At 39.2% G+C, this 21,981-nt stretch overlaps 1 protein-coding gene across 1 annotated transcript; it reads left to right on the top strand.

Annotated features, from left to right (window-relative positions):
* Positions 1-6,298: 6,298 nt before the first annotated feature.
* On the top strand, positions 6,299-20,997 carry N4BP1 (NEDD4 binding protein 1). The gene is made up of 7 exons (XM_054170153.1): positions 6,299-6,621; positions 9,600-11,323; positions 15,040-15,170; positions 15,609-15,705; positions 17,073-17,180; positions 18,661-18,768; positions 20,467-20,997. Exons 1-7 carry the CDS (start codon positions 6,388-6,390, stop codon positions 20,801-20,803), a joined length of 2,739 nt encoding a protein of 912 aa, XP_054026128.1. The 5' UTR covers positions 6,299-6,387; the 3' UTR covers positions 20,804-20,997.
* The last annotated feature ends 984 nt before the right edge of the window (positions 20,998-21,981 follow it).

Here is a 21,981-nt window from a genome sequence, read left to right as displayed (position 1 = left end):
CAAGGTCCCTCTGGAGAGCCCTTCTACCCTCTAACAGATCAACACCTGCTCCCAACTTGATGTCATCTGCAAATTTACTGATGACTGACTCAATCCCCTCCTCCAGATCATCAATAAAGATATTGAACAGGATGGGGCCCAGCACTGATCCCTGAGGGACACCACTAGTGACTGGCTGCCAGCTGGATGTGGCACCATTCACCACCACTCTCTGGGCTCAGCCCTCCAGCCAGTTCCTAACCCAGCACAGAGTGCTGCTGTCCAAGCCACGGGCTGACAGCTTGGCCAGGAGTTTGCTGTGGGGGACGGTGTCAAAGGCCTTGCTGAAGTCCAGATAGAATATATCCACAGCCTTCCCCACGTCCACCAGGTGGTCACCTGATCATAGAAGGAGATCAGGTTGGTCAGGCAGGACCTGCCCTTCCTAAATCCATGTTGGCTAGGCCTGATCCCTTGGCCATCCTTCAGGTGCGCAGTGATTGCCCCCAAGATTATCTGCTCCATAATTTTTCCTGACACTGAGGTCAGGCTGACAGGCCTGTAGTTTACAGATTCATCCATCTGCCCCTTCTTGTGGATGGGCATCACATTGGCCAGGGCATCACATTCCATTCATCTGGGACCTCTCCAGTGAGCCAGGACTGGTGGAAAATGATGGAGTGGCTTGGCCAGCTCATCTGCCAGCTCTCTCAGCACCCTAGGACGGATCCCATCCGGTCCCATGGACTTGTGAGTACCCAAGTGGCTCAGCAAGTCCCTAACTACTTCCTCATGGATTTCAGGGGAATTATACTGCTCCTTGACCCTATGTACCAGTTTAGGAGGCCAGTTATCCTGAAGTCCTCCTGCCTTACTGTTGAAAATGGAGGGAAGGAAGGTATTCAGTACCTCAGCCTTTTCCTCATCTTTAGCTACAATGATCCCCCCCAGGTCCAATAAAGAGTGGAGGTTCTTCTTGCTCCTCTTTTTATTATTAATATATTTATAAAAATGCTTTTTATTATGCTTTACAGAAGTGGCCAGCTTGAGTTCTAACTGGGCTTTTGCCTCTCTAATTTTTCTCCTACATGATCTAACAACACACTTTGGCCAAGTAGAAGTCACAGTATAAAGTGAATTGTACTGAATGTCTGGCCCAGCCCACTGTCCATATGTAAAAGTTTAAAAAAATGTTGTGTTTTCAGTGAGGGAAACAAACTGCCTTCAATTGAAGAAAAAAGCAGTTCTGTACAAGCCAATTTAGGTCAAACATTACCATTCTTTTTTGGACATTAAAATAAAACTAAAATTTAGGACCAGATTCTGAAAAATCTTACCAAAGTAATTACGATCCATGCAAAAATCCAGCCAGTAAGAATTTTGCTCCCTTGAAGACTATATTGCATAGCCAGACTGGTATTTCTTTTCACATCTCTGACTTATGATACAATACTCTTCAATGACAATTTATTTTTCTCTGTTTTTCGTTTTTACCAGTCCACTTTTGCTATTCAATTTAAGTAGGAGTATTACGATTTTATGTGCTCCTATACATCTGATATGTCCCCAAAATACTATCTGATTTCACTGCTCTTCATTCATTCAGATGAAAAACATTTAGTCACTGTATCAGTCTTCACTTTGTACAGTTAGGCTTTGTGTAAGCTATCTGCAAATTTATATGCTTCAGGCATGAAAGTTTTTACACCTATTCTCTGCTTTGCAAATGTAAGTAGCAAAACAAAAACTGAATCACCTATAGTTATGTTTGCTCCATGCTGGATCTCTTAAAAGCATTAAAAAGCCACTGTAAGCACATTTTTCAAGCTTAATGCACTCTTTGTAAATTTCATCTATTGGTACCATTTTCCACCAACTCTTTTATACTTCACTGAACCTTCCAGATCAAGAAGAAAGCAATTATTTTACTCTATCAGCAAGCAGCTACGGTACATACTAGAAGGTTGCTCAGTTACTACAGCTAGTGCTTTACAAAAGGGACTGAAATTCCTGTAGTCAGATGAGGGGTAAAATGATTGTTTATGAAAATTGGGGGGGGAAGGCTGCAAAAGTCAGAAAAATTTAATGATACTCAAGAGTTGAAGCCTACCTTTGCATAAACTATTACAAAATTACTTGAAAGAGCTTTATAGAATCCCTAGTTACCAGATTAGCAAGATACTGCTTTAAAATTTGCAGTTGCAACTTCAAGCTGACTTACAGAGTGGCAGTTGAGCATGGCACACTTTTTGCACCATTTCAGCTGAAGGTGGGCTATCTATTATCAGAGACAGATGCATGAGAGTGACACCTCTTCAAATACCTCTTATTTCTGTAAGTAATGCAGTGGTATTCAGTCCTGTCTCACAATAGAGACTATACTCTCACGTTATCATTTGTTTTGTCAGCCGTTCAAGTGAAGTCGCAATGTTTACATCCACAGCAGGCACACAGTGTTTAGAACTTTTTAAGTGACTAGTATTTACATTAAAAAAGCCCCAGAAAACTGTCTTCTGGAACATTTCCCAGACTAAATAACAGCCTTTGCCAATACACCTGCAGCTTTTTGTGACTAATTAAGAAACTTCTGCAAACACCCTAAAAGCTTCAATATCCACGTGCAAACTCCATTAAATACAAATATTACCTACTCTCAACAAATGATGCATGTATAACTTCAGTGATTTTTGTCTTCTGTTCCTTATTCACAACAAATTCCTTTGAAATTAGTTTGGAATAAAGGAAAGTAATTAATCTAAAATTAAGGGGCAGAATAAGCTTCATTAATATTATACTATATATTGTGCTACTATTCATATGAATGAATTATTATATGACATACAGACTTGAAAGCTTTAGCTCTCAAGTTTTCTTTTCCTTTCTGAAATATATAAAATCTATTTGAGGCATCACTTTTGGAAAAAACATGCTACTATTTGTGTTATGACTACAAATTAAAGTCTCTGATATTCAAATTCATGCAGGATACTTTCTATACCTTAGCATTTTAGGTCCCCATCCTGCAAACAATTGAAGATGTATTTAAATTTATGCACATGAATACCTTCACTCACGACCATAATGAGGATCAGAGAACCATCTGCAAAGTGCATCATCATAGACTGCACAGCTCATTTAACTAACATGAAAGACAATTTAAAAATTCAGTTTCCAAGTTGTTTCAACTAGCACAGCTCCTTTTTCAAGCATGCAACTCAAGCCTCAGTGTTTTAGGAAGGTGCAGTTTCATAAAATCATTTATGTAGCCAATTTTCAATTGCAACAATTTTAGTAAGTAAGAATCTGCACAACGCAGCTGAAGCAAGGTATTTTAAACTATGAAAGGAAAAACCTACTTACACATTACAGTATTTTTCCAGCAGTAACAAAAATAAGGAACCTGGCAACAACTCACTCATTTTCAGGACACTGTAAAATGTCTTAGTGGTGTTCCAAATAGAAATGCAAGAGCAGCCTTTGGATGAAACCAGTTCCTTTGGCTGCTACCAGTTAACCACCCCACTTTCTCTTCCCTAAAATAAGATTAATAAGATGCAAGCAAAGACTTAGGAAAGTGAATTTTTCCCTCCAACTAAACAGGGCTAACCACTTTGGATAATGCACTGCAAAACCCCCGTAGGCTGAAAAAGTCTTTCTTTACAAATCCCCTCTGTAAGCAGCCTATTATAAAATGCAGGACACTTTATCATGTTTCCAACCTACCTCACAATTTGGTTTTCATACAGATTGTGTACTTGTGACAGGAAGCTTGCAATTTCTCCTAGGTATGGGGAAGATTGAGTCCAGGACAGTTTCAAATGACCACTGGAAAAAAAAATAATATTTTTTTTTAAATATGGCAGCGAGAAAATTGCAACTTGTTGACCCATCTTTGTAAACATAAGCAAATCTTTCTAACAGCATTGGTCTTTTCCACTTCAAAGGGGCTTTAGTTTGTCTTGAATGTTATGCAGTCATGTAATACCTAACCATGGCACACAGGGTCACGCTCTTACAGAACCATTTAAGCTCACAACCACCTCCCTGAGAGCAGTTTCAGACCATTATAATGCTGTAAATAACCTCCTAAGACACATATATAGAGAACACACATAGAATTATACAGATCACAATACATTCAGCACTGACACCAAGTTTTATAACATGCAGCATAGCAAAACAGACCACAAAAAAAGATACACAGCACCACGCATTATGCACTTTACTTAGAAACTAGAAAGCTTTGGGTTATCCTGACATATTCCAAAAGGCTGTGCTGACAAGGTAGACAGAAATAAGTGTCTTTCATCTTTTGCATACTTTAAGCCCTAAAACACTGGTTATTTAGTTTTTATTATAAAGCTCCTTGCAAATTCATTTGTAACTAATAGGACTACAACAAAACAATGGCTGTAGTGACTGCATTTTAACAGTTGATGGCACCAATTACCTCAAGAAATTGCCTAGTGAAATGTTAGCTTACTTCATACATGTGAATGTTGTGAACAAAATTTGACAGGAAAAGCAAAATGCAACTATCCAAGTAACAAAACCAGAACTATCTTATCTTTAGGGAAGTACAGCAGTTTTCCCAAATGTGACACTCATTGTTAGAACCCTATCCTGTTCAGTGTGTCTATGTGTGTGTACACAGATGCCATTTTTTTCCATTCTACCACACCACAGACAAAAATTATATTAGACTTCAGAGGTTTAACACTTTGAATCCAGATAGCAAAATGTATATGGCTGTACCTCGACATAAGCATTCAGTGTGATTTTCCAGTGTGCTAGTAACTGCAAACTGTCATTTGATTAGTTTCTACACAGGGATACACGTACCTTTGTAAAAATGATTTTATATTGGGTTTGTATATTATATCATGGTATAAGTAGATTAAAACAAAATATGCACATTCAGATATACAACAATAAAATACTCATTTTCCCTTAGGCAGCCTTATTTGATGAACAGCTACTAAAAATTAACTTCACAGTGATGCTTAAGGGATGGACAAAACAAGTGGGCTGAGAGAATTGCAGTTGTTTAGTCTGGAGGAGGGTGAAGGGAAACCTTATCGCTCTCTACAACTCCCTGAAAGGAGGTTGTATTGAGGTGGGTGTTGGTCTCTGTAAACAAATGATAGAATTAAAGGAAATGGCTTTTCAGTTGCACCGAGAGGTTATTAGAAGAAACTTCTTCACTGAAAGGGTTCACAACCACTGGAACAGGTTCCTCAAGGAGGTGACTGAATCCCCAGCCCAGGAGGTGTTTAAAAGAAGCAGAGATGTAGTGCCAAGGAGCACGGTTTAAGACCAGACTTGGCAGAATTAGATGATGATTGGACTCAATGCTCCTAAATGTGGTTTTTTTTTCAACCAAAGGCATTCTATGATTTTATGAGCCCAATAGTCTAGGGCGAACTTCAAAGATATTTTCCCGAGTCTAGGATGTGAGAAGACAGAACAAAGATGCTTATTCCTTCGAACAACAGTTGCTCAGTATTGCTAACTCCAGGCATTTAAAAGCTAAGTGTAGTCCCAGAGCTACTTTTTAGGAATTCATCTTATACTTCACATTTCAAAATACTGGGGTTAAAAAAAATAATAATAATTAAAAAAAAAACAAAAACAAACAAACAAACAAACAAACCACCACCAAAAAACACCACTTTAAAAGTGTCTTCGTTTGCCAAGCTATCAGACCTGGCAGTGGGTCTACACTTCAGTCCCCTGTGACCGCGAGGAATTAAACTAAAAAAAAAAAGAAAAAAAAAGTCCAAGACGACGGTACCAAAACATGGCTTGCCTTGTACCTTAAAACAAAACTTCCAGGCCGTGAAATCGCGAGAGGATGGTTTCCCTCCCATGCAGCGGGCTCCTCCTGGCTGCCAGGCAGGGGAGACTGTACTATGCCAACTGTGCCCGGCGCTAACGCTCGGAGGTGGCACGCGGTGGGCAGCCGCCTCAGAGCAGGGCACCTGAAATACGCCAACAAGCGCCCGCCGATGAGACTGGAGCCAGAGGGAAGAGGAAAGGGACGAGGGGGAAGGAAAACCAGAGAGGCAGCCCCAAGCACCTCGCCAACGTCTGCCTTAAGCTGCCCCTCCCTCAAAAAAGCCTGGCCCTGGCAGGAGAACTTCGACTGCCCTCGCTAAAGATGGCGCCACAGCGGCCGAGACCGCACCCCGCCTTCTGGCGTAAGGTGGTGACGCCGTCGTCGCGGGCCGCTGACGGCACGGCTGTGGAGAGCACTCCCCGCCTCCTGCGCGAGGTCGCGGCGCCGTTGTCGTCGCGAGCTGATGACGTTGGCGGGTGGTGTGGAGGGAGTTTGGGGATTCCCCGTGTTGTTGTCCTGGGGCCCCGCGGGATGGGAGCCCGCAGCGCGGGGCGGCGCGGCCGGTGCTGATGGCGGCTTGCTGGGCAGCCCGCGGCTCCGAGCCGGCGGTGGATGAGTTCACCGTTCCTGCGGAAAAGAGTCGTCTCCTGGAGGGGAGTCGGGACCGCATCGAGGGCTTGTTCGAGGTGCGGCTGGCCGTTCTGGAGGCTCAGGGGGACTGGCGGCCAGTAATTGCGCCTCCCGCCCCCTCCAGGATCTGGGTGCAGCTGAAGGGCTGTGGGAAGGCTGTGCGCAGTGCCAAGGTATGGGGGACCAGGGGTGTTGTGGGGGGTTTGGTCACCCAGGCAGAGACTACATCTGTGCTTGTGTAAGGAACGGCTCCTCTAGCCCAGGGCGCGGCTCGGGGCTGCTACGAGGGGGTAAAAGGAAGAAGGAGTAGGAAAATGCTTCACGAGGAAACAAAAACGGCCCTGCCCTGGCAAATAGTTGTGTTCCAGGTAACAGGGTGTCTCCGGTTGTATTGACAAAAGCCTAGAGAAGAAAACGAAACTATTCGGTTGAGAAGTGCAAAGTTCATCGGTTTTGCAGGGCACGTTAGGGTCACCACGTTGTTAAACCTTCCTGCTGTCTGTAGCTGCGTCAGGGGTTTTAACAACGATGAGAATAGCTAAGTTGTACTTCGAATCGCGATTAAAATATATTGTTCTCCTCTTTTTTACTCGAAGTCAAGAAGTTTGTCGGAGTGGGTTGGATATTTTCAGGTTTCACCTTTGCTTTACAGACTTAACTTATTCTGGAGCATTTGGAAGCTTATTAGCAAAGCTCTCACTAGTAACTTAACAACTAATACTCCGTTTGAGTAAAAGTCGGCAGGCCCAAACTGCTTCACCAATGGTTTTGCTCGTGCAAATCGCTGCCTTTTTTTTTTTACCCTAACACGTTGAAGGAAAGAGCTGCCCCGGCTGTTCATTTTGCTGAGTGTGATGCTAGTTGCTCTGAAGTAACTTCACAAAATTGTTTTGTTAAATCTGTACAGCCAGCCTGGGAGGGTTGGCAGTACTGGTGAAGCTGGTGTTACTCACAGTGGGCCTGGCAGCTATAGCTGTTAGAATCACGTGATGGGAATGGTAGTGTGAGCGCTAGCTAGGCTGAAGGTAGCTTTCAAACCCAAACTCTCGGTTTGTGGCATTTGCATCTGTTTAAATACACATCTACTTTAGTGGGGACCCGTAGCAAGTACTTTGTGACTAATTCACAGTCGTGGTGCCACGCCCCGATTGCCAAGCTGCCTTGGGCACCGCTGAGGCTTTGTGCCAGATTTCAGAATTCCCAGGGAGTAAATTGAGGTGAACAAACATCAACATGCTGATTGGTTAAATTTGTTTGACTCAAGGAGGATCATGTGAAAGCTTTTGGTCTCTTGTCCCCTAAGGATAAAATTGTAGAAAGGAGAGGGAAAAGAGAGGTATCACCACCCTTTGTTTCTGATTGGTGTCTCGACACCAAGGCAGATCTTGAGGTAGTTCTTCGGTGATGGATGTGGATCCAGCAAGGTCTTCCGTGATGGATTCACACCAATCAATATACTATTACCCTTTTTATACACTTGGAATGTGGAGTGCACATGGTAAGAAATTAACTCAGGAAGAGACACCCTCCTTCACAGAACTTACCTTTTCCTATAGTTAACTTCCTTAATAAGCAGGCCTGGCCTGCAGGGTCGTTGCTGTGTTCCACACCTCGGGTTACAATGTAATCATCATACAGTTTGAGGCATGTAGTCCTTTTAGCAGGAGTCAGGCTCCTGAACATGGCAGTCCACTTTGAAAAACTCGATTCCTTAACTATGCAAAACATAAGACTAATAAAATATTTATGAGTGTTGAGCTGGAGTTTTTTATTTATTATTTGGTTCTGAAATTTGCTCCAATTTGCTTGTATAATTTGCCACAGAGACTCCAGAAGGCTTTACAGGTAGCATAAACAGAGATTCTTCTGCAAGCAGCTGCAGTGCACCTTCATTTCCCCCAGAAGATTAAAGCCTGAATCAAACAGCACACATTTTCTGTTTTCTGATTCCTGCATACAGAATCTTTTCTACTGCAAATACTTTAAAGGTTATGGGAGACTTAACTTCTCTTATGTGTAGAGCTGCTTCCAGACTATCTGGAAGGATAACTGACTAGGTAATACAAACAATTGTTCATCTTTAGTTGCTCCCTTTAAAAGATTGGTGACAACAGTTTGTGCTTTAATTCATTAGTCATACATGATGTGTTTGTTTTTCAGTATTTATTAGAAACAAAGTTCTCAGATTTTGCATATCTTTTCTTCTAATTATATTATTGTCTTGCTGCACTACAAAAGCAGTCCTGTGATGACTGAAGCATGAAAAGTAATCCTGTGGATTTTGTTTCAGAAGCAGTTTGTGCTGATACGGTCTTGAAGCAGCCTACCTTGATACCTGTGATGATGCAACTCAAGAGATGATAGGAAGTGGTGTTATCTCATTCATTACCAGTTCCATTTAGAAGTTTAATTTCCAAGAGTAAACACACACCAAATTTTATTATCTACTTGGTAATCTGCAAATGCAAGGACTACAGTTAAAAAACTGGTGTCACAACATGACAGAATTTGAAGCACAGAGGGAAACAGTTGGGGGAAAAGTAGTGTTATCTGAAAGAAGAAATGGTGTACTGTGTTGACAAACTTCAGAACTCTGATCTTTTTTACAAATTGATGTCCTTGATTCATGACTCTTTTACAAGTGTAGAAGAAAAATGCATAATAACAGTTTTAGAATATAGGGTATCTGCTGCTGTGTTGGGCATCTGGAAATTTTCTATAGAAATAATGTTTAGAAATTCAATTTTGTGGACTAGGTAAAATTCCCTAGGGCAAGGCATTTGTTCATGAAGTGGATTTTCTCTTTGACCAAAGAACAGGAATGGGAAAATAAATCTCTTTTGACTTGACTTCTAAAGTGTTTGAAGACACACCTTAAATATTCCTCTACTATCAGTTTCAAGTAAATTTATTCAGAACCAATAGGATATAAAAGAAAGTTAGCCTTCTGTGAAATCTGTTTAAGAATAATTTCTGATACCTGCATTGCTAATTATTACCCAGTCTACTAACAGTGTGTACTTTCTATATATTTCTGTCCTATGCTGCTTTGTTTTTTCATGTACTTGTCCCTTACTGACCTTACCAAAGCTAGCCTTAATATATTTAGTTTTTCATCAATATTCACTCTGGTGTCTTTTATTTCTTCTAGGAGTACGTTAAGGGACTCTGTGAACCTGAACTAGAAGAAAAGGAATACTACCCAAAGGACATGCACTGCATCTTTGTTGGGGCACAGAGCCTGTTTCTCAACAGTCTTATTCAGGATACCTGTGCTGATATAACAGTGATGGAAATAGGGTTGCTTAGTATTAAGGGGGGTGCAGAAGCTGTTGTTATGGCTCAAAGTCACATTCAGCAGTTTGTGAAGCTTTTTGAGAACAACGAAAGCTTGTTAAATGACAACGAATCAGAGATTAAAAGGCATTTCAGACAATTTGTGGAAGCACATGCAGATAAATATACAATGGATTTACTGATTTTGCCTAGCTCGCTAAAAAGAGAGCTGCTAGCTCTCACACAAACTGAATGTTGTGAAGCGGAGAGCAATACCATAGATCTTACAGGCTCTGAAAGCCCAACTGAGTTTTCAAAAAATAAAGCCTCCAAAGCAATCACTACAAAGAGAGATGGAAAAGCAGCTGGTGAAGCAAGAAGCAATGCTGGGACACCTGTAACTGAGCTTACAAAGCAAATGGACACTGTGTTTTCTGATGCTTCTGAAACAAGGTTTGTTCCCATAAGTTTGCCTGCGATAGAGGCAGTGGTGTCTAAAGAAAGGCAATCTTGTAAAAGAAGGTCTTCTGATGAGGAGGAAAGGCTCTCTAAAAAGCAGTTTTCTTTGGAAAATAATCAGGAAGCGAAATCTGCTTCATGCTGTAATCCTTCAAACAGTGATGCAGTTATTGATTTGGTTTCGGATAGCTGCAGTGATTCAGGTGATGATATCAGTGAAGAAATGGAATATAAGATTCTTGTTAACTTTTTCAGAACAATGGGATATTCCCAAAGTATTGTAGAAAAAGTTATTGGTATCCTAGGACAATCTGTGGAACCATTAATATTGCTAGAAGAAATTGAAAAGGAACATTTAAAAATTCAAAAAGAACATGAGCAGTCGTCTCAAAAACCTGGAACTGTCAATCCTGATTTAGGCAGTAGTGCAAATAATTCACAAATGCTAGGAGACAAAGGTATTTCTCTACAAAAAAGTCCACTTCAATCTAGTTGTGCTTCAAAAGAGGTAAAAAATGAGTGTAATAGAGCTTCATCAAGCATGCAAGCTGATACAGAAGATAAAATGTTGGTATGCAAATCTGCTTCTCCTTCTGGAAAAAAATCAGCTGTATGCTATAAACAAAAAGACACTAACTGCCCTTGTAAGAATCACAGTGCAAGGTCAGGTGATACAGAAACTGATGGTGACATAACCATTGTTTCTATGCAAGCTGGAGCTCCAAAAGATACTGATTTTGTGGCCAGAGGGAGCTCTGATGTGTGTATCTCAACTAATACTAAAACTGCAGTTCAGCACAAATCCACAAGGCCCTCAACTGTACAAAATAGTTGTCCTGGTTTTGAGGACCAGCTGGGACACTGCAGCTCTTCTCAAGTGAGATCTCTCAACCAACATCTTTCCCAAACGTCAAATACTGAAAATCCTGTTGCAGACCAGGTATTCTCTTCAAAGATAAGTCCTTCAAATCCTGATAGCAAGAATGTGGGGCCACACAAAAGTCATCGTGATCCTTCAGTTACTGGAGTTCAAAGATTTTTGGATTCTCTGAAAAAGCCATACAAACTGGAGTTGAAAAATGAACCTGGGAATCCATATTTAAAACACATCATTATCGATGGAAGCAATGTTGCAATTTCGTAAGTACTGTTCTTTTTGGCTATCTCCATGTTAAAAGTTCAGTGAACTTTGAAATAATGACTGTGGCACGCGTTTGCTAGCTAGCTTTTCGGTAACCAATAGTCTGTGTACACGGCATGTTTTTTCAGCCACTGGTAATGGCTATATTCCTAAGTTATGGTAAAGCTTGATAACGAAGAATTGGGTGAGGTTGACAGAAGTCATTTTTATTTCCAACACATAGCAATTCTGATAGTTGTTATTTTCCATTTAGTCACGGTGAGTGCCTTTTTTGAAGTTATTCTTTCTTGAGGTACTGTGTGTAAGTTTTTAGCAGGTGTCACTATGTGACGCTTACTTCAGTACACAAATCCAGTTACAACAGCGTGGTTTCTGGGATATTCTATCAAGAAACAATGCTCGTGGAATTTACTTCTGGCTTGAAAAAAATCACATTGTCTGAAATTGAACAAATGGAATAACTGGTTAAAATAGAATAAGGAAAATCCTTGGGTTTGACTTAAAATTGCTTGGTAATTGCAATACTCTGGAAAATGTTTTCTGTAAAGCTTTTTAAGACTCTTTCTTTTTTTTCCTCAAGAAGTGCAGTCCTAATCCTAGGTTTGCTGAAGCAGAATACCAGCGGGATCAACTTGAGCTGGGTGCCTCCTGAGAGTTGTTTCCCTGCACTTTTTAAAGCCTCACAATCTATTACATAGGCTGTTCCTGTGGCAAGTGTGTGTCTTTTGTCCCATCAAGCATTACTTGTCCTCTTCCATTAGTGAAGTTTTGATGTGGGTGACTTTACCTGACTACATGGTTTCATAATCTTTTTGTTCCACCTGCACCTGGAACTCATGTGTCTGCTGCTGCCTGCATCTAGAATAGAATGGTCTCCTTCTTCATTTCCTTGAATTATAGTTCCTTTTCCTTTGATCATAACAGCCACTCTAATTCATATCGCTAAGCACACAATCTTCTTTACCATTAGTGATAGTGTTGGCTCAGCTACATTGTATCAGAGTTGTGTGGAAGTTACATGGACATTCTTTTTGTGTCTCTTTTAGAAAGAGTTCTGCCTTAGTTCATTAAGCTTTAGGTTACAGCTTGTGCCATTTCAAAGCAATCCTCTTTGAACTATCAGTGCTCCAGCTCAATGTAACACTTCAGTCAGAAGTAATTTCAGAGATCTCTGCTCTGCAAACAATTTCATGCGTGAAACTTGTTTTTCTTGTTTTGCTTTTCACACCTCTAACAAAGAAGTTGAGTTACCATCAATTTAAGAATCAAGTCTTTCACTTCTTTATTAGTAATTTTCAAGTGGAAGTTCTTACACAGTAGTGACCTATTTGTTCTTTAACAGTATGAATCACAGCACTTGTGTCCTGTTGGTTTTCGTGAATCTAGGCAAGCAACAAAAATACTCCCCTCCATAAAACTCGGAAGACAGGGCACCATGCGTATGCACACCTCATTTTCTTTTATTCCTTCTGATACTTGAAAGAAACTATGCAAACAGTAGTAGACAATAACAGGGCTGTTGGATAATTCTAATAGCTTGGCTGACAAGGCACTATGCAAACAAGCCCAATGAAATGGGCACAGTTAGTACTGAGAAGGTAAGAAATCCCTTTCAGTGACTATGATGTAAGAGTTTTCTGTTACTGTAAACATATTTGGATTCCTTACTAATTTATAGTATTATTTTCTGGCAATTTAAGTTTCTTTATCTAGAGCAGCAAAAAGCAGAACCCATATATTTAAATTTTTTTTTTTTTTTATTCACTTGGTTCATTTCAATATTTGTCTCATCAAAACTATCCTTTCATTGATTGCTCTTCTGTAGCAACTTGGGAAGCAACCTGGATTTTTTCTTTGTATACTAAGTCATTTTGGCTGGCACACATGCCAAAAGGTTTTGTCAGTGTTCGCTGTGGGGCTTTTTTGTAGTTTTGGAGTATGGAAGAGAGCAATGACAAATGCTTTCTTGACAAGCACTAATAGTAATGTTAGTATTAGTTTAGCAAATTGGGGAATCAATTTTAACTTCTTCCTGTTATGTACAGCCCTAGCCTTATGCTTGCTTTCTGATATTGTGGTGTTTGGTCATAACTTACATAAACTACCAGATGTTATCATGAAATTTCTAGGTGCATAGTTCATGGAGAACTGTTTCTACTGATGCTTTTGCCACATGTATTTGCACTTGTTCCGGCTAGATCAGTATTTTTCCCCTTTCAGAACAAAACATGTTTTTAAAGATGAGCTTCAAATGCAATGTAATGTAGTAATTCAGAAATGTTTGCATTTAGTCTCTATAGCTAGCATAAAAGAGGCATCAAAAGTAAATCATCACTGAATCATCTTAGAATGGGTTGGATGGGAAGGGACCTTAAAGATGGCAGCACCTGTACCAAGGGTAGGAATACCTCAAAGTAGACCAGGTTGCTCAAGGCTCTATCCAACCTAGTTTTGAATACTTCAAAGTTGAGGCCTCCACAATTTGTCTAGGCAACCTGTTCTGGTGCCTCACCACCCTCATGGTTAAGAATTTCTTCCTAATGTCAAATCTAAATTTAGCTTCTTCCAGTTTGAAGCCCTTATTGCTACATGTCTTCATAAGAAGTCCCCCTCCAGCTATCTTGTAGGTCCCCTTCAAATATTGGAAGGCTGCTAAATCTAAGGAACTTCTAACATACCTTCTCATAAAGAGAAGTTAATGTGTAACTTAATGTGTAACCTTTCCTCTCAAGTGATCATTATTTGAAGATGGCAATCGTCCTTATAAATTGATTTCCCCAGTACACCTTGTCCCTTATGACTTACTGTTGTGAGAAGCACACCCAGAAGACATAACATCTAACTCAAAATACAGAATATGTACTGCTTTGTACAAAATGCTTTGCCTGTTCTTGCTATCTGGATCAGCGTGTCTTTTCTGACTCTATTTTGTCTCTATTTCTGATCTCTATTTTGTCTAAGTGTAGCCTCTACTCTGTAGTACTGTGAAGAATAAAGCTTCAGAATGAAAACTGGATTTAGTGTTAACAGTACCCAGAATCTAGTTACTTAATTGCTGAAGGAAGACTTCTGACATGACTTAAAGGGGCGTATGGGATCATTGGGGCAATTCAGATAGGGAAAGAGCTCACTAGGTCATCAACTCTGTGTAATTAGTCAATTAGTGAATTTTCTGAAAAGTCACTGAACTGCACAAGCACGTAATGAACAGCAGTTCTATTTTAGTGGGAAAAAATTGCCATTAAAATACAAGGGGTTTAAAATCTTTCTTTAAAGAAGTTTCATTATTTTGCTTGGACATGGTAGCTCAGATAGTTGAAGTGAGGGGGAACCAGATGAGCCAAAGGTGATGTAATTTTGAGTGAGACTGTATTTGGAGCTACCACAATAGTCAATTATGTTCCTTTCCAACTATGCTCACTAGATTTCAGAAGCCATCACCATTGGCTTGAACCCCAGTTCATATACTCATTATTGCTGTGCCCACAAGACTGAAAGGAGACTGAGCTATAGAGTTGCAGTGTGATACTTCTTTTTCGTTTGCTATCGATTTGTTTCTATTTATGATATTCCTCATCTGTAACATCCATTTACCTTTTAATTTGGTGAAGCTGTATGTGTAACTTCAAGCTTCACTGCAATGTTTTGTTTAGTTTCTTTCTCTTCACAGTAGTAAAATGTGATGTTAATCTCCCTTGTCTGTCTTTCACCCTAGTCATGGTCTTCGGAAGTTCTTCTCCTGTCGAGGAATTGCAATAGCTGTTGACTACTTTTGGAAACGTGGCCACAGGAATATTACTGTATTTGTTCCACAGTGGAGAACAAGACGTGATCCTTACATTACAGGTGAGGGAAAGAGTAACATCACGGGGTTTTTATTAAACTGCAATGTAACTATTTCTGTGGCTACTTTGTGAGGAGTGTGTGAAGAAGGAATACTTCATAAAACCTTGAGCATGAGCAGTTTGACTGCTCAGCATCTGTAAATGGGTTTCCACATAGAGTGTGAGACACTCTGAAATGCTGTTTAGGTTAACCAGAGTGCCTGAAGTGAAGGCATTTTGTTTGGGTTTTGCTTGCATTTTAATTTGCAGTTTCAACTTCTTCCTCCCCATCTTTACAGTATTTATCAATCCTTTAGCTATCAACATGTCATTTCTGTAATTAATAGGTACAAAAATACCCCATCTTCTCTGCTAATTATGTCTCAGAATAATTATCAAATCTATAAATAGCCCAGAAAAAAAATTTGCTTTTAAGAACACTTGTTTTATGTTTTAACAGAGCAGGATTTCCTAACACAGCTCCAAGATGTTGGAATACTGTCTTTAACTCCTGCAAGGATGGTTTTAGGAGCAAGAATTGCTGCTCATGATGACAGGTGTGGAATACACATAGTTTTAAAGCCTTTTTAAACATTGCATTTATGGTTGCAAAAGCTTGGTACTTCATGAGCAGTTGTTTGCTGATTCTTCAGTCTGTCTAGACAGAGAGCTATGCATCCAACCCCCCACTCCGGGGGTTCCTAGTGTTTACGTTGCTATTGTTAATTTTTACCATTTGTGAGACAGTTAAAAGTGCATGTTTAATTTTTTTTTTTCTATAGCTTGCTGTCCTAGTTCTGCATGGATGAGTAGTATGTAGCTTTAAAATAGTTTTGCAGCTAGCTGCAATTAGCTGGATTTCAGTTTTTTCCTTCCGGCTAATAAATATTGATACTTTATTTTTCTGACTGCAACATTAACTAGCCTTTGCATCATGGGCATGCCTATTTTTGTGCATGTTGCAAAACTAATATGCAAAAGATATATTAAGTAGAGTGCAGTTAGCTTCCTTGTTAAAATGTTGCAACTCTGATCTCTTAATGCAGCCAAAAAAAAAAAAGTACAAGGAAGCCAAGTTGGAGTTGTTTACACATTAGGTACACCCAGCGTTTCATCTCAAATGCTATGTATGTGTAGTACTTACTGTTGAGATTACCACAATACTCATTTCCACAGTAACTTATTTGTAATTTCATCAGAAGTGTGTGCTTTTCTTTAAGAGAGCATCATCCATTATCTCATTGCTAACATAGTTTTCAATGGCAGAGCTTGTTTTCAGTCGGGTAGGAGAAAAAAAACAACACACCCAAAACCACCAGCAAACCAAAAAATCCCAAAGCCAAACACAATTGAAAAATAACCAGCAGCTAATAACAAACATAAGAAAAACAAACAAACATGGGATTTTCTTAATAAATCAATATTTTTGTCATAATTTAGCAACAAAATGGTAGTATCCTTCTTAGCAAATGTTGACAGCAAACAACTAACTTGCATAAGGCTTACCTTGCAGAATATGGACAGTAAGGCTAAGCAAGAAAGTATATAGGAACAAGTTTGTGTTAGCATGCATAATAAATGCTGTACTCTTTGGTAAAGCAAACCATTCACAAACGTTTTGAATCTGACAATCCCTTGAGGTTTAGAGGATTTAGCTTTCATACACACAAAACCCCAAAACCAACCAAACAAAAAAGAACAACAAAACACAAACCTCCCATGAAGACTATGCTGCACTAAATAAATGTCTGCTACCTAAAACACTGTGTAAAGTTATACGATGAGCTAAACCACAGTAATTTCCTGGTAATCAAAGTGCTTGTTGTCATTCAAGTTGATTACTCTTGCTTTTGTAGATCTTTGGAATCTGGACAATTTCCAGCAAAGCAGACTCTCTTAATGGTCTTTGAAATAAATTTTACAGGTTTTTGCTACATCTTGCTGATAAAACTGGAGGTGTTATTGTGACTAATGATAACTTCAGAGAATTTGTGTCAGAATCACTTGCCTGGAGAGATATTATTCAAAAAAGGTAATTACTCAATTTCTGTGAAAGCTGAAAAGGATGGCTGTCCTTACAGTCATAGGCACTCTAGCACTCTACCCCTGTATGGGATTTTTTATTTTGATTAATCTGTCATGCTATTCTGGTAGAGCCCAACCAAGTACTGTCCGCGTGTCACCACTTTGATTCATGTCTAACATCCCTATTATTCATATATTCTCTAATGTTCTTCTGTCAGTTGATGTAGTAGTCAAACTATGTCACTTCTGAAGCTCAGTGTTAGATCCTGTTAAGAGTACATGCTTGGTGGTTCATTCTCACAGGCTTTCTTGTTTTGCATTTCTTCAAGGGGATATCATAGCTGATGCAGACGTGAAGTATCACGTTCAAGGTTTCAGAATCAACCACTCTTTACTGTAGTACAAATTGGCATACCTAAACAAAATAAACACATGCAACAAACTCTTCTAGCCAACCTGCAATTGTTGATTGTCCTTTGTGTTTAGATGCTTCAACTTGACCTTGCTTCCATTTGTGGATTCTCTGTAAATTACAGGTTTTCTTGTGCATCTCATGTGGGGTTTTGGCTCATTTGGCCTTTTTTTTTTTTTTGGTTTTGCCCTGTTCAGTTAAATCAGGTCACTTTACTATTAGTGTATAGTCTTCTGTTGCCCAAATTTCCCACTAATCCCTCAGAGGATCCCTGATATATTCTGACATACCTGCAGTGACTGGAGTTCATGTAGGTATAATTAAAGAAATAATTGGAAACTGGCTTCTCACAACATAGTTCGTAGAACATGTAATTGATGTTGGCTAATCATGTGGGATTTACATTTTCTTGAGTAAATTCTATCCCAGTCAGGTTTTGTTCTACAGAACTTGAGCAAGGATATTTACCATATCATTTAGAGACTGTGGTTTTCTGAGAGCTTGTGTTAACATCTGCTAATAGTTTTACTTCTGGGGAAATTCCACTATACCAAATTTCCTCCTCACAGACAAAATTTAGTTCAATTGTTTTCCTTCAATGCAAATTTCCCCCTGTCCAAAAATGATTCCAGAAAAAAGCCTTTGTGTCTTAACTATTAACAGCTAGTGCTTATGTTTGCTAGTTGTTTGGCTTTCTGATAACATACACACTTTAGCTATGCAGTTGAAGGTCCTTACAACGATTTAGAGTTTGTCTTCTGTAATCACCTAGAAAGTTCCCCTCTGGTCTCTTTGCATAAATTTGTAGTCATCCAACTCTTATTGTCAAAAAAACCCCCAACCCAGCCACTTCAGTGTTTTGCAGTGTAATGGCAACCATTCACTTGAGCTCCTGTAAAATTATTTTGCCAGTGAATGTTGGTTGTGGCTAAAATGGATCGCTGGTTGAATTTCATTGGCTCCCGGTGTGGTGTGAAATGTCTGCTGAAAGGCAACTTGTCCTGTGCTACAGAGGTGAAAGCAGTGATGGTGTAATACATTGTTAGTAAATAATATTGAACTGACTCTCTTGTAGATTGCTGCAGTACACTTTTGCTGGTGACATATTTATGGTTCCCGATGATCCCTTGGGAAGAAACGGACCTAGATTAGATGACTTCCTTCGCAATGAAGGCGGTTACAGGTACAAGCCCTCTTTGCACTTTTGAGAAAGTTAGGATTTCACGCTTGACACTAACTCTTTTCCTGCTTCACTTGAACTATCTATCTAGTAAAGGTACAGTAAAATTCAGCAAGAAGGGTGCAGTAATTTGCTTCTAATCCAGATCTCTCTCAGAAGTAAGATATGTAAGACACAAACTTTGTTTGAGATTTGATTATGGTGGCTTTCATACAAAGGTGGTCCAAACTGTGTTAATATCACACAACTCTGCTTGTGGTTTGGGTATGTGGTAGCCTGGTATCCAGTTAATTACAGTGACATTTTTTAAAACATTAACTGTCAAGACCTGAGAATGAGGTTGCTCTTTTGCACAAGAAAATAAGCTGCTCTTTACTCTTCTTTCACCATTTTAGGAAATAGAAATACTAACAGTAAGGAGTATTGAGAGCTCTTAGAAACAAGTGGGGTAATTAAAAACCAGGAATGGAAAAAGCAAACTATATTGAAGGATCAATACAAAGAGTAAGCAGGAATCTTAGATGTTGCTAAAAACTGAAGAACACTTGACATGTATGTACCAGTAGGTCACAGGTTGATTTGAAAACGAACATGTAATGTTGACATGAAAAAAACAAGGTCAGTTCTAGAACGGCAGTAGAAAATGCTAAGAAAGGCTTCAAGCTCTAATGCAAAACTATTATGAGACGTCATTTTGAAGACTGTTTTAACAGCCTGTGTCCAAGAAAACTGAAGTGAAAACACTATGTCCTGAGAGGTGACTGTGATTGTAGAAATGGAAAGAGACTCTTGAGAAGACTCTGAAAGTGCTTGGTTTCCTGTCTGTAAACTTGAATCTGGAACTAGGGTTTGGGTTTGGAGGATGTGTGGAGAAGAGGTACCAGTGAGAATAATTAATTCTGTTCCTTCTCTGAGAGTGTTCTACTTGAGGTAAATGATGCAGAAATGGCACCAGGAATAAGATCAGAAACTTGAAGAATCTCAAGCAATTAGAGAGCCTTTCTAAATTCAGTAACACAAAACCTCAGAACCTAAATGCTTATAAAATAGAGCTCTGTAATTTAGATACTGTTTCTCTGGGTGCTAGGAAGCTAGACTCTTAACATGAGTTCCTGCTGACATTTCTGTGTTACCTGGTGCCACCTGAAGTAGACTTGGCCCTCCGTTTTGTAGTGCTAGTAGCTTAGAGTAGCAACAACTTTGAAGTCTGAAATGAAATCTCAGTGAAGGAAGAATATTCATATTTTGAAACTGCTGAAAAACTTCATTGCCCCTGCTCTAGACAGCTCACAGTCATGAGCAAAAATAAATTATGAGGAAGTCTGGTGGAGCACCTGGAAGCCCCTTTGGTCTGTCAGTACTTTCACAGATTCTGAATCAGTGTACATGTCTTCAAAATACCTTCTGTATCCATTTAACTCGGTAATACTTACATAAAATAAGCTTTGACTGTTACTATGTTCTGTCGAGTGAAGTACTTGCAGTATATTGGAGTGAGTCCTAGAGAAGTTGTGCCAGGTTCAAATTGAAAACTGTTAGACCTTCTGTTCTGTTTCACTTTGAAAAGCTACTTATCATTTGATTCCAATCACTAATTATTAGCTGAGCAGTGGTGAAGTATAGGAGTTAAATGCATTTTTCTGTGTTTGTATAGAAACAAGTAGCATCTCCTTTAATCAAAATCTTTATTTTGTTCCCTAGAGGTTTTCATTCAGCCCAGAATGTTTTTCAGAGCAGTGGACAGTATTCTTCTGAGACACCTTTCTTCAAACCAGGCCCCAATCCAACCAGTAGCAGTCGACAGCCTCAAAACAGAGTGTATGGTGATCATGCATCAACATGGCTTCCAGTGGAAACAAACATAAACTCTTGTCTAGCAGTTCCACCACAGAGATCTGCCTCAGAAACAGTACAACTAAGAGAAGCCTTGATAAAAATTTTTCCTGACTATGAGCAAAGACAGAAGATTGATCAAATACTAGCTGATCATCCATTCATGAGAGATCTTAATGCACTTTCTGCCATGGTGCTTGACTGAACATTATGAAGGGTTTTTATACTACCACTCATCAGACTAACTTTGAATATCAATGTGAAGAAAATTTTGCTCTGCATTACTTTGTGAATATTCAAAACCTAATTTTATTTGTATAAACAAAGATATTTTTTTTCTGTATGTTCTGTTGCTAATAGATGCCAGGGTTTGGTTAATTAAAAACTGCTGCTACTACAGATTTGTAGTAATATTTTTCTATGAAAAAAAAAAAAACAAACCCCATACAAGTCTTTTGTTTCACTTGAATTGCAATAGCAGTTCTAAGGAACTGTTACCACTTTAAATAGTATGCTAGCACTTTTAAAAAACTCCTTGTCTCTTAAAAGTGACTCCTTCAGCCTCAGATGTATTCTCCAGATACACATGTAACATACTATAACATAAGCCATGATCTGTCAGCTATCTATTGTTGGTATTTGTTATCTACAGTAGAGAGATTCTTAGGAGACCTGTTTTACTAGTACCTCCTTCACTTATGGACTTTATTTCTCCATGGAAATAAAACAGACCCTTTGAAGATTTTCAGATCTAAAGAATTCTGCGTAGTTTATATGTGAATCTGCTTTTTTTTTTTTTTAGCCTGCATCCTGGACTTTTAAAACAGGCTAGGCTCCTAAAGGTTTTACTGAGAGTGGTTTGAAAGTCGCTGTGGGAGCTGTCCCGTGTATTGTTGCAGTACTGCCACACGGTGGCGCTGTGTTTCTGTTGGTTTGTTACGGTCAACAGTAAAGTTTCTGATGTATTCTGAAATGCTCATTCTTACTTAAAGTACATCATTCCTGTATAAAGAAGATTAAATGCAAGATGAATAACAATAATAGTAAGAGTTTTAGGGAGAAAATTGTATATTATATGAATAACTTACAGATACTAAGCAGCCTTCTAGTATTGTGGGTAGTTAAGAAGCTTGTATGAATGCATAAAATCTGAGTGCCTGTGCAGTGAAAACCAAGAAAATACATTTGCTTATTTATCAGGGATGAGAGATACTATGGTAGAATAGTTAGGAGAAGGGAAGTTTCAGTAGTGTAAATTCCCAACACCTTAATAGAAAATATTTGTCATGCTTTAAAAGACCTGTGGTAAAATCCTATCCATCTGTGATAGATGCCTACACTGAGTTTTAAGTTGGAAATTCCTTTGATTGTCAGTACACTTAT

The sequence above is a fragment of the Dryobates pubescens genome, chromosome 19 (genome assembly GCF_014839835.1).
Source record: "Dryobates pubescens isolate bDryPub1 chromosome 19, bDryPub1.pri, whole genome shotgun sequence".
In the NCBI taxonomy this organism is placed as follows: domain Eukaryota; kingdom Metazoa; phylum Chordata; class Aves; order Piciformes; family Picidae; genus Dryobates; species Dryobates pubescens.
Note: the sequence above shows the minus strand (reverse complement) of the source record. Positions and strands in the feature narration are given on the sequence as shown.